Source organism: Amaranthus tricolor, chromosome 15 (assembly GCF_026212465.1).
Source record: "Amaranthus tricolor cultivar Red isolate AtriRed21 chromosome 15, ASM2621246v1, whole genome shotgun sequence".
In the NCBI taxonomy this organism is placed as follows: Eukaryota; Viridiplantae; Streptophyta; class Magnoliopsida; order Caryophyllales; family Amaranthaceae; genus Amaranthus; species Amaranthus tricolor.
The window spans coordinates 11,616,959-11,630,536 of NC_080061.1; the positions used below are offsets into that span (position 1 = coordinate 11,616,959).

At 31.5% G+C, this 13,578-nt stretch overlaps 1 protein-coding gene across 2 annotated transcripts; it reads right to left on the bottom strand.

Moving 5' to 3' along the window:
- Positions 1-5,538: 5,538 nt before the first annotated feature.
- Positions 5,539-11,366, bottom strand: LOC130800638 (protein LNK3-like). 2 transcript variants are annotated; one of them, XM_057664200.1, is made up of 7 exons: positions 11,188-11,366; positions 9,267-9,319; positions 8,793-9,172; positions 8,432-8,624; positions 7,998-8,117; positions 7,763-7,908; positions 5,539-7,659 (listed from the first exon to the last, which is right to left on the bottom strand). In XM_057664200.1, the coding sequence occupies exons 3-7, from the start codon at positions 9,164-9,166 to the stop codon at positions 7,404-7,406; spliced, it is 1,089 nt and encodes a 362-aa protein (XP_057520183.1). In that variant the 5' UTR covers positions 9,167-9,172; positions 9,267-9,319; positions 11,188-11,366; the 3' UTR covers positions 5,539-7,403. The 2 variants fall into 2 exon arrangements, with proteins under 2 accessions (XP_057520183.1, XP_057520182.1); XM_057664199.1 differs by lacking the exon at positions 9,267-9,319.
- Positions 11,367-13,578: the final 2,212 nt, after the last annotated feature.

Here is a 13,578-nt window from a genome sequence, read left to right on the forward strand (position 1 = left end):
GGGTATTTAACCTTTTGTCATTTACTATAAAATTACTATTTTTATAGTCCTTTTAATCCTACTATTTTCATAGTACTTGCGACTACCTTTTATAGAATTGAACTTTATTATAATTAGAACTCATAATTATACTTAAACTTTTATACCTTAGTATTTACATAGTATACTTAAGATTATTAAACCTTTATACACTAAATATCCAACATTTTATTAGTAAAATAAAAACTGATTTTTATTACTAAGAAATAATTTAACTTAAAGAAACTTTTTTGTATTTGTCAAAACCATGTTGTATAGTTATACTTATATCTAAGATATGTTTATATAGTTGACAATCATAGATTAATCTTGTGGTTATTTTAAGGAACGTAATATCGCAGTAATTATACCATGATACATGCACATTAAGTCATGATCTCCAAAATATATTTAGTTACACTTTGGAAATCTACTACTAGGGATACGCATTTAAGGGTATGGGTCAGGTTTGGACCCTAATTTTAGGGTAGGGTTCAGACTGGTACCCTGGTATTAAGGATCTAAAAAATTAGACTCTAACCCATAAAAAATAGACCTTAATATGAACCCTAATTTGAACCCTTATTAGACTCTTAGGTAGGGCTGAACACGGTCCGGTCTGGTCCGGTTTGACAGAAAAATCATACCAGACCAGAAATTCCGGTCTGGAAATTTTTCAGACCAGACCAGACCAGTCAAGAGACCAGACCGGACCAGACCAGACCGTTCTAGAACGGTCTGGTTTACGGTTTTTTTTTTTTTTTTTTAAAAAAAAAAAAATTTTATTGAGTGAGATTCTTCATTCTTCGAATTTAAACAATTTAACATTCAACATATCAGAATTCCAATCAAACCCTAAAACTGATAAATTCCAATCAAACAATTTAATATTACGAGATTCATTCAACATTCAACTGAAAATTAAGCAATCCATTCGTCCATAACCAATTTAAACAAAAGTTGAAGGAAGATTGGAGAATTTAAACAAAAATTGATAAATTTAAACATTCAAGTATTCAACTGAAAGTTGAGATTCTTCATTCTTCGAATTTAAACAATTTAACATTCAACATATCAGAATTCCAATCAAACCCTAAAACTGATAAATTCCAATCAAACAATTTAACATTACGAGATTCATTCAACATTCAACTGAAAATTAAGCAATTAGACATGTTTTTTTTAAGAATGAAGATTCTACACTTACATTACGAGATTCTACACTTGATTCCGTGGTGACTACTGAGATTGGAGAATGAAGATTGGAGGAGGAGCGTCGAAGCCTCGAAGAAGCACAGAAGCACTGTCGACTGTCGATGGGTTGAAGGCTTGAAGCTCGAAGATTTGAAGCCTCGAAGTAGGGCCGGAGGCGAGGAATTAGAGAGGAGGCGAGGAAACAGAGAGAAGGCGAGGAAGAGAGGAGAATGTAGCGACTCACGATTTTGGAAAAGGAGATGGAGGCAGCCAGCAGCAGGAGTTCACTCACAAGTAGTTGCCCACTTGCCCTAATCCCCTTAAATATGATTTTAATACGGTTTTTCGGTCCGGTTTGGTTTGAAAATTTTAAAACCAAGACCGGACCGTAAACCGTTTTTAAAAAAAAAAAAAAACAGACCAGACCATTTAGACCATAGACCAAACCAAATATTTAAATTACGGTTTGGTCCGGTTTGGTTTATGGTTTAGACCAAACCATGTTCAGCCCTACTCTTAGGGTCTAGATTCCTAAAATCCAAAGAGAATTACTTGAAACCTTCTAAATCAATAATAATTTTAAAACCAAACTTAAAAACAAATTTGAGTAACATATTTTTCCTTCAATGGTAGAAATTACTCTAACACTAGAAACAATATTAAAGCACTTAAATTCAAGTAATGAAAACACTAAAATCTAAAAACACAATTAATCTTTGTCCAAATACAAATCTAATTCCCATATCATCCATTTTCTAAATGATGCACTCCTTCCTCTAATCATTGTGGGTCGTCATCAAGATCCTACAAACATTTATAAGAAAGCGAATATTAAATGAAAAACTTAAACTAAAATAGTATATTTATATATATTTTTTATAAAGTTTATGTTAAAAATAAATACCAAATTTATGATATCAACTACTTCACCATCGCCTTCAACATCAAAATCTTCATTTATAGTTGAACAACCATGAACGTTTTCTGATGTACCTTTAAATGAAAACCACGAAAATAAATGTCAAGGATCTAAATGATTCAATAACATGAAACAAAATGAACGTTATACAACTACACTAGCAATTATTAAGAAAAGAATGAGAAAAAAAAAAAGTAAAAAGTGTATTACCTTTAAGGTATTCGGTCATCCAATTTTGCAAACACATAAGTGCTTCTACAGTATGAGAATGGTGTCTACATCTGTGTGGACTAACTACTCTTCCTCCCGTACTAAAAGCACTTTCCAAAGCCACGGTCGAGATGGACTAACTACTCTTCCACAGATTGGAGAATATGCTCGCTAGATGACTTTATACTTAGTCTCCTTGGACTTTCACCGGAAGCCAGGCGGAATTTCAAGCTGGATGTGCTTTATCCAATTGGAGGATATAGTCGCAGCATTCAACCAAATGAGGGATTTGGTAGTAGAATTCACAATAGATTATCATCATCAACATCATCATCATCCTACCCAGTGTATTCCACTCATAGAAAAGCTATAGACAGGGTCTGGGGAGGAAAAGACGGCGGCAACTCATACCTATAAAGGAGAGCGCGGCCAAAAGAGTCCCCCCGCTTGAGAATGATAAAGAGACGTAACTACACGGGAAAGATAAATGAAGTTAAGAGAAGAATCCAAATACCTTAGATTGATGGAATTTAAGGGAGGAAAAATTGATGAAACCCTAGAATTCTTAGAAAGAGGGGAAAAATTAAAAGGAGAGAGATGGGAATAAGAGGCGCATAAATGGCAAATGACAGTACAGTAATATTAAAAAGTTATAAAACCCTAAATATGCTCTCTGATAAAAAAAATTAAAAATATATAAAAAAACAAAAAGGGTCCAAGGGTCAAGTCCAAGTCTATCCGAACCCGGACCCTTATAATATTTTTTGGACCCGGACCCTTAGGGTTCAAAAAAATAGACCCTTGCCCTTAAGAAAGGGTAGGGTCCAACAGGGTCCGGATATGGTCTTGGACCCTTGCCCATCTCTATCTGCTACCATCTATATCCTTTTTACCTAGCAATACTTAGGGTGTATTTATTGGTGTAATCTTCTATTTTTTTATGTACTCACTATATAATAATTCTAATTTAAGTTGTAAAAATCATACTATCTATTAAAGATAATATAAGTAATGACAAGTGACAATTTAAGAGAAATTTTGACAATTGAAAATTTTATATTGGTTAAATTTCACCTACATGGCATATATTTAAGCATGCTGTCAATTTCTAAAAGAAAAAAGAAACTTAATTAATTACCATATTTAAAAAATATTGATAGATTCCAATACAATATAATTAATCCCGTAATTAGTTAATTATCATATTTAATCTAATAATAAAGTGATTTGAAATTAATGTTTGCTTAAATGATGCTATGTATTAAAATTGATGTATGTAATGAAAAGTGGCAATTTAAGAGAAACATAGACAATTGAAAATCATACTTCATACTATCTATTAAAAATGAATTATGTAATGACAAGTGGCAATTTAAGAGAAAATTTGACAATTGAAAATTTTCTATTTGTTGAATTCCACCTACATGGCATATACTTAACCATGTTGTCAAAAAGAAAAAATGAAACTTAAATAATTACCATATTTAAATAACATTAACTAATTTTAATACAATATAATTAATCCTTTAATTAGTTAATTATCATATCATCCTATCTATTAAAAATGATGTATGTGATGACAAGTGGCAATTTAAGAGAAACTTTGATAATTGAAAATTTCCTATTAGCTGAATTCCACCTACATGGCATATACTTAAGCATGTTATTAACGTCTAAAAGAAAAAAAAAACTTAAATAATTACCATACTTAAAAAAAATAACTGATTTCAATACAATATAATTAATCCTTTAATTAGTTTATTATCATATTTAATCTAATAATAAAGTGATTTGAATCAATGTTTGGTTAAATGATAGTTATGTATTAAAGATGATGTATGTAATAACAAGTGGTAATTTAAGAGAAACATTGAAAATTAAAAATTTTGAAAATTCCTATTGGTTAAATTCGGCCTACATGACATATACTTAAGCAAGTTGTCAATTTATAAAAGAAAAAAAGAAATTTAATTAATTACCATATTTAAAAGGAAAAATTGCCTAAAATAATCCAACATTTTCATGATTTTTGTTCAATTATTCCACCTATTAATTAACATTGAATAATCCCGACTTTAGGGGGTATTTTTCTAGAGTAAGTTTGAGTAACCCGATAACCTGTTATATTAACCAAAAAAAATAACTGAAAATTTATGTAAATTAGAGAAAAAGTTTTAAAAATTACATAAAAAAACTCTGAATAATTAAAAAAAATCAAAAATCTCTTTTAACATTTTAAAACATTTTTTAAATATTTTATTTTAATTTTATCTTTTTTCTAAAAAAACTTAGAACTTGCTATAACAATTCATTTGCTTACCGGATTTAATTTGAAAATACCCTTAAAGTTGAAATTATTCATCGTTAATCAATAGATGGGACTATTAAAGGAAAATCATGAAAAAGATTGGATTATTCATGATTAATCCTTTAATTAATTAGTTACCATATTTAATCTAATAATAGATTGGTTTGAAATGAAAGTTTGCTTTCATTTAGAATACATAAGTAATATATTATAATAATAATAAATATTAATCATATAAGCATAAGATAAAAAATACTATCTATTAACGATGATATATGTAATGATAAGCGACAATTTAAGAGAAACTTTGACAATTGAAGATTTTCTATTGCTTAAATTTCACCTACATGGAATTTACTAAAGCAAGTTGTCAATTTCTAATAGGAAAAGATAAAGTTAATTAACTATCTTATTTTAAACAATATTATATATATGAGTAATCCTTCAATTAGTTAATTATCATATTTAATCTTATAATAAATTGATTTGAAATTAATATTTGTATAAATTAGAATACATAAGTACTATATAATAATAATCATAAATATGAATCATATAAGAATAAGGAAAAAATAAGGATAATAATAGATTATGCTGTATTTCTATAAATAAATATAGCTTCTTTATGATAAACAACCACTCTTATTATTAAATATTAATCATAAATACTTGAGTAATTTTTACAATTGTTAAAAAGAATTGATAAGATCTTACTGAATGTTATATGCAAAGAGGTGTTTTTAATCCTTTTGACTGTTATTATAAATAAAAAAATACCACATTTTAATGAAAAAAAAAATCAAACTTAATAAATATAATATATACTTGCATCAGTATAATATTCTTAAAATTATAATTTTATATATTTTAATTTTAAATTCCGCGCATGTAAACAATACAACATTTACATGTTATCACTACGATACGATTCTTTCTTTTTTCATGGTTCCCATCCCACTCTTAACCTTTTTTTCACAATTATGGTTCAACCGCTGAATCCCAAATTAGTCATCACCCTCTACAATCTCACACTCTATGTCAATAGCGATTGATAAAAACTCCTTTCCATTGTTTTCATAAATGGAGTGTTATAAATTATGATGTCCTTTATCTGCTTTGCGTACATCTTTTTTATACTCAAAACCTACACACCTTTGTCAAACCAATGCAAAAACAACTTAAACCCTCTTTCATATTCATCTTAATAAAACTCAAATCTTTTATTGACATCATCAAATTACCTCCTAACCCTTCAACACGTTCCAATGTGCAACTCCTCCAACTGCATTGTTGTATATTGTGACTTTAAATAAATAATTAGACATAAAATAAAATTACGTAAACTTAGTAGATTACAAAAACATATGACAAGTTCAAACATTTGCTTAACATATACCAAATGCATACTTCATCATCGGAAATCACCATATATCGAACATAGTAACAAGAAGATTTTATATGTGACTTAATATAAATTCTAGGCGAGACTCTCTTCCTAAAACATCATTTCCTCCCTACTACGGTGCTTGGGAATACATACCGAAAATATATTTTGAGATACAAAGAATTTCATTAAATTCCTAGCACAAGAAAATTAGAACGACATGAGAAAACTTAAATGGAAGAAGAAACAAAAATTTACAATCGAGGATTGCAAGTTCTCAAAGTAAAGTGCTCTAGAGGAGAAGATTTCGAAAATGCATGTTTTTAATGTGCATTTCATGTAAGAAATAACTTACACATTTCTTATATATTTATAGAAGAGCATACAATCATTCATGAAGTAATATATCACTTCATAAACTGCAGCATCAATTCACAAATCAATGTCGATCATAAATCGATCTATCCCAATATTTTTAGTGAATATAACCATATTAACCGTAGATAATATAGCATAACTAACAAAAGCGAATGAAACGAACTGCAAAAACCAACGCGAAAGTCCCTACCAGTGAAAAACTTCGTAACCCGCTAATTGTATTTTTTCCAAAACAGAAACTTTGCTTTGAAAACTCACGACCTACAAGCCTTTTCGCAATCCATGAAAAACACTTTCCACAAAATTAGTAACTTTGCAATTTAAGATATTTTCATTTAATTAATTATTTAATTAAATTATTATTTCCGATAACTATTTTCGAACTTCACCACCAATTACCTTCATAACAATTAGATAACGTAAAATGCTCATGCGAGTCGTGACTGATATTTCCCAAGCTCTTTTGATTTTTCATCTTAGGGAGACATTAGGAAAAGTAATATCACCTGTCTGATTTAACAATAATTTACGTAGAGAGCAATATGGGCATATAATATGGCTTAACCCAACCACACATAAGAAGTGAAAAAAAAAAAAAAAAAAAAAAAAAAAAAAAAAAACAGAGACCAAGTTCAAAATGTAGAAGTTATATCATGGCCCATGGGTCATTACTTGCATATACACACATTAGACTAAGCAGTTCTCTTCATGAAGCCAAATAGTGTACACAAAAACTAGATCACATATTGGCAATGAAAAAACTTAATCAACACCCTCAATTTAAGGAATGATCAAAACTTCAGCAAATGCACCTTATGTGCACTTGCATAATGACCTAAGATAAACGGTAGATCAATATACACATTCATATTAAGTTCGCAGTACCGAATAAATCCCCATCTGGACTATGGGCCGAAATTCAGCGTTTTGAATGCCAATTTCGTGCAGAAGCTATGATCGTTTTATTTCCTTAATTTAGTCGTTGATTGTTCTTACTGACCTTGTCTTTGTTGAGTGTAGACGGGAACTTCACACTGAACCAACAGATCAGAAGTTCTTACGGCTGCCTCACTTAAGTCTTCACAGGCTGTTGTTGCTGTAAAGTTCGTGTCACTGTGCACAAATCCAGGCGATAAATCAGGGAGATGAGATTCTTGTACATTGGCATCCACTTTGCTAAACATCAGATACGCAACAGTTCTGTCGATAGCATTTGTTCTTGGTTCGGTAACCTCCTTTACTCGTGACCTAGAACTCAGCATTCATAGTTAGCATTGGATTGTTGTAAAATTGCCGAAAAAACATGCTAGTTGGTTCATTTTAATATACTAGAAAAAGGTGAAGAATGTACCTTGAAGACGCGCCGCTAGATCCAGACAAAGAAGGATCATTCAAACCAATGCCTTCAACCAGATCATTCCTAGACGTTTGCAGTGCTGAGTTCTTAGCAAGTCGGTATAAGGAATCTCGAACGCAAATTCGAGTCTTGTCATTCAACTAAAAAGAAAAGAAATTGAGAAAGTCTTAGCAACAACTGACACCTGATAGTGTGACACTTAGTGTTCGGTCTGTATGATTTACTGTACCTGGTTTAAAACATTCTCGAGCGTATTCAACATGGATTCTTCAAGTGAAGACAAGCCATTAAACGCTAAAATCTCGGAGATGTTGTTATCACAACGAACCAAATCCTTAGTCTCCAGTACCTCAAAAAGAAATGTGTATTAATAGACAGCAATACATATATTAATCAGAGTACTCAAATGGGTAGAATACAAGTCCCACAGCATGGAGTAGCCTGTAGCTCTCGGATAGGCCTTATGTGAAAGAGCATATAACATACAAAATGTAAGATTTTGGTTGAGTTGGTTTCTCGACATTTCTCCCCCCCAATTAGCAACATATCAAGAGAAGCCCTATATTCTCGTATTAGATGTATGAGCATATGTTAGCAAGTCATCCGACAATAGTATGTTGACAATAACATCAAAAGTAGCATTCGTTTAGACAGCAATCTAACCTTTACTGATGAACCAAAACAATAATCTGAGCTGTTTCTGGAACTAGGTTCAAATGCATGGCTGTGCCTCGTTCCATTAGTGTCACAAGACATACTCGGAAAATCCATCATTTTGTTTGTTGTATCGCTATCAGATGGTACTGCAATGTAAAGAGATTGTAACGGGAGGACATCATCATGCAGCAAGGAACTCCTATCACATAACCAACACAAAAGGTGTAACAAAATCTACGGAAAGCAAAAACCGTCAAAGCGAATTCAGAATTTTTAAAAGATCAAATCTGAACTATTTTTAATCAAACATGTAATATCCTACAAGCATTAAAGCAAGTATGTTAAACTCCAGAAGTTACGCCTGTACAAGAATATGTCGTCCTCTGAATCAGGCCCTGTCAGCTCGTTGAAATAATAATCAGCACGAACACCAGCAGCAGAATTTCTGAGGGGCTGAGAATCCTCAGAAGATGCCCCAAAATCAGCCCGACCAGCAGCAGTAGAATTTCCGAGAGAATGAGAATCCTCAGAAGACGGTCTAAAATCAACCGAGTTGTAAGAATTGTTTCCTGCTCTAGTAAACAACGGTCGTTGTTGAGTTTTGTTAGAGTTAGCCCATCCAGAGTTTTCTGCTGTTCCACATGTTTCCCATTGCAACCAAGTATCAGGAGATGGAAGCCTATCAAAGTACGCTTCGTCTTCACGAACAAGACCATCATGTCCATAATACCATTCTGTCATATTTATCTATGCCCAAAAATCAAAACAGACAAATGTTCAAGCATCAGAATTTTGCATAACTTGATTGCTAGGAATTATTTATCAGATGTACTACTCTTACACTTTTATTTTTTAAAGAAACCTAATAATTCATCGATAAAAGTTTCGTACGACCTGTATAAAAGGAACAATCGATCAAGTACATAATACCAATCATTATAAAGAAGTAAAAATAATAGGAAAAATATCACTTTTAATCATAACAGCAGAAGTAGAATTAGAAGAGTAGGACCAAAATTTATTAAATTCAATTTTTAAGTTTCTAGCTAATAAGATTGAATCATAATTCTTCCCATTTAACCGACTCATATTGTTTATAATGAGCCAAAACAAACATGAGATTTCATTTGTTTCTATATCATCACTAGAGGAAGTAATTTAGTGAAAAATCGAACACTGAACCAAATCAAATTGTTTGGACTAAATTTTAATTATAATTTAATGTTCAATCGGGTGCAATTCGATCCATTCTATTCAATTTGGATTGGCATTATAAAATTCAATTCGGTTCAATTTGAATTTTAAATATTATAATTTGGATTTGAACTGCAAATATAAAAAACAAATTTTGTTCGATTTGATTTGAATTTGTATCGAATCCAAACCAAAAACTAAACTTTCATTCCTAATCACCCCTGTTACATGAAATGAAATTTGATTTGATACGAGATGCATTAATTTAGTGTTTGGAAAACTTTAGAAACGAAAGAACCCAATAAGGTAAGGCCACGATGGTGTCCAAATATATTGATCATAAATTAAAAAACTTATAATCATAATAAATCAAAAGTCGAACATTTATATTGCTATAATAATTGTAGAAGGTTAGAAAATAAAAACAAGATTTTCACAAATAAGAAACGAAAAATGTTGACCGTTTTAACTCAAATACAAGGTAAAGTATAGCGCTAGCATTTAGCATTTCGCATTTGGCATTTGGCATTTGGCATTTGGCATTTGGCATTTCAGTTTTCTGTTATTCTATATCACATCTACAAAATGATATTAATAGTTAATCCTACGAGATATCACCGAATAAAGAGTACGACTTCACAAAAGAGGTTTATATTCTTATAATATGTAGTAGACGGGCTATTCAAACTATATATAAGGTGCGTATCTCATTGAGATCGTCTCATACAATCATTGTGATACCCCGAATTGAGCTTTAAAAAAATTAATTGACTAATGACTATTCATATCGATAAGGTGCACCTTCTTTTAAAGAGAATTTATTTGCTAAAAACTCTGCAGTTAAACATGCTAAGTGTAGAAGAAATGACCTCAGTCAGATGTGCACAAATAAAATCAAAGTACACTTTAAAAAAAATGTAAAAGAATATTAATCCGTGAGGCCAATCTATAATATCTATAAATAGTGATTGGACGTCCGATGAAATCGGGTGTTCCAACAATTTATATGAAAACAAATTATATAGTACAAGGTATATAATATAAAACCAATACATACATAGCATAGGTAATACTTAATATTATCATAGACAAAACAAAAGCAAAAGCGGTGGGTTTTGGTTGGGTCAGATTCTTTCTTATGTCAAAATTATTGAACCGTCATGAGATTTCCTAGTGCACAAGGTTTTCTATTTTCAACATCTAATAACTCCTACCCACTCCAAAATAAATTGACGTGGTATTTAATTAACCATACATAACTGATAAATTAACCCCACAAATATTCAATCATAACATTTAAATATTTGAATGTAAAACTCGTGAATACGCAAACTAATACAATTATTAATATATGAATTTAAGGAATTCGTGTAACTAAATATAAATGAATCAAAAGAATTTTTAGCAAAATTAAAAACTTTCATGTTTGAGGATGTTTGAAAATTATGAGTTAGAGTTTGTGGTCGGAAGTTTAAAACAAGTGTATAAAGCCAATGAAAAGATATAAACCAAATAAGAAATAAGAAAAAAAATTAAGCAGAAAAAATAAATGCAGAAGAGTAACAAACCTCTGAAAAGAATAAAAATCACGAAAACGAAGAAAAGCCGGTTGAAAATAAGCAGCAAAAGTATGAAATGTAAAAGAAATTAAGGATAGAAAGAAAGAACATAAAATAGAAGAACAAGTTGTGTGGCGGGTATATACAATGAGAAATTCATGGTTGAGAGAAGTGTTCATTAAAGTTTAAATTTTGATGGGCCACGTGTCAAACATGCCATTAAAGGGCCCCACCAACGCAGCAAAACTAAATCAAATTTGTGGTGCACGTTACTTGATGGGACCATGAGTAGACTAATACTAACATACTATCTATCTTGCCTACTCTATGGATAATTAGATATCCTCGTTCTTTACTCGGTTTGTCTTCTGTTTATTTCCTCTTGTCTATATAAATTTTAATTTCGTACTTGAAAGCTTTTAGGATTGAAATTCTACTTAGAATTAGAAATACCTCTTATAATTAGATTACAGGATCATATTGTAAAGTTGTTTTTTTTTTTTGATTTTTAATACTTGCTGCAATTCTTGTAGTAACTATTCTTCATCAATTGATTTTATTTCGTACACATTTTTTCTTGTATTATGTAAAACATAATTAAGTGGGATTTTGTTTACTTCGTCTTAATGTATATTTTCATAATATTAACTTTTTAGAATTTTTTATCATATAAAATTAAAGATATTAAAAATTGAAACCGTGTATTGGATAGCGTGAAAAACAGAAATGTAGCAACTATCAAAAACTAGACTAATATTAACAAGTGATTTGGGCGGGTAGCGGACCGAGTAGTACCTAAAAATTCTATCCGCGGGCTCAAATATTCAAAAGCCCGCCCGCATTTGCGGACATATTTTTTTGTCGTTACCCGCCCAATTTTAAAGCGGGCGGGACCCGCAGGTAGGCGGATATTTCTTTTATAAAAATTAAAAATATAAATCATATTATAAAGTTAAGTTTTAATAACAATTAAAATACAATACATTGTCTAAAATACTCTGAATATATATAAAGTCTCAAAATACTCAAATTACATGAATATTTGAATATAGAAGGTGGAGTCGGCTACTTGTTTGAACTTTCATAGTCGACTACTTGAGTGTTTTGAGGGTTAAAAATATTGAATGTAGACGATAGAATTAAAAACTTTAAAGTCTAAAAGAAGCAAACCTTAAGGTTAGTACAAGAGTAATTAACTAATGTTGGGTATGAGTACTAATTACTAAAGTTCAGTATAGGTCATGTAATAGTACTAGTTTAATAATTAATAGAATTAATCATTTAATAAGTAACCATATTGCTATTAAACTAAGCGGGCGAGCGCGTATACCCGCGAGTATTTTTTTGGTGTCGCTACTCGCCCATTTATCCTGGCGGGCGAGTATTACCCGTCCAAACTTTAAATTTTTTTGAAAAACATTGTTCATGCCCGCCCGTTTTTCGAGCCAGATGGGTCAGCCTAGCTGGTAGCCCGCCCATGAAAAACTCTACTCCCATGTTTCCTCACAACCACCATATTGTCCTCCTCGGCCCCTTCATTGCCTACAGTCATGTCGTAGCTTCCTCCCTTAATCGGCAACCGCCCCTATCCATCCTCCATTCAATCACCTACACTTTCCCTAGCCAAGACACTTCATCTACCCCTAGCCCACTTGAACACCCCCTTCCCTTTACCTCAGTTGCGAACAACACCCACTTCCTGACACCCTAGTCGCGCATCACAACAATCAGCACGACAGCACCACCGTCAAGCTTACTCATGGTTTGTGGACTGATAGCCATGGTTTTTCGATGGGGTGCAGCTAACTAAGATTGAACGATGGTTATGGTGAGCGGGGAAGGAGTGCTCACAAGGTGTGGGGAGAGATGGTGAATGGTCAAAGGGGAGGTGAAAGAGGGTGGACGGCGGGTGGAAAGGGAAGACGGTGGTCGAACGGTGAAGAGGGAATGGAAGAGGCATTTTCTGAATTTTTTAATTTTATTTTAATTTTTTTAAAAGAATATAATCTGCTATATAGGTAACTAAATGGTATGTAATGTTCTTGGAAAATACCACTTAAAGTTTGGATTATTCATAATTAATCGATAGTTGAGATTATTGTAGGGAAATCGATGAAAGTTTGGATTATTGCGAGTAATTTCTCCAAAAAAATATGGGAACTACAACTATTATAAAAATAGTTTTGTAAAGTTGGTGAGAAATATGTGGGATCCATAAGCAATATAAAAATATTTAAATGAAGTTAATGGAAGATATGTGGAACCATAAGCATTATTAAGATATTAAAATGAGGATGAACGTGATTAATTTTGTCTAAAATTTGTGATATAATAGAAAGATTCTTCATGAGAAAAACAAATGGAACAATCTAAAATGGCAAATGGGCGGACAAATTTAAA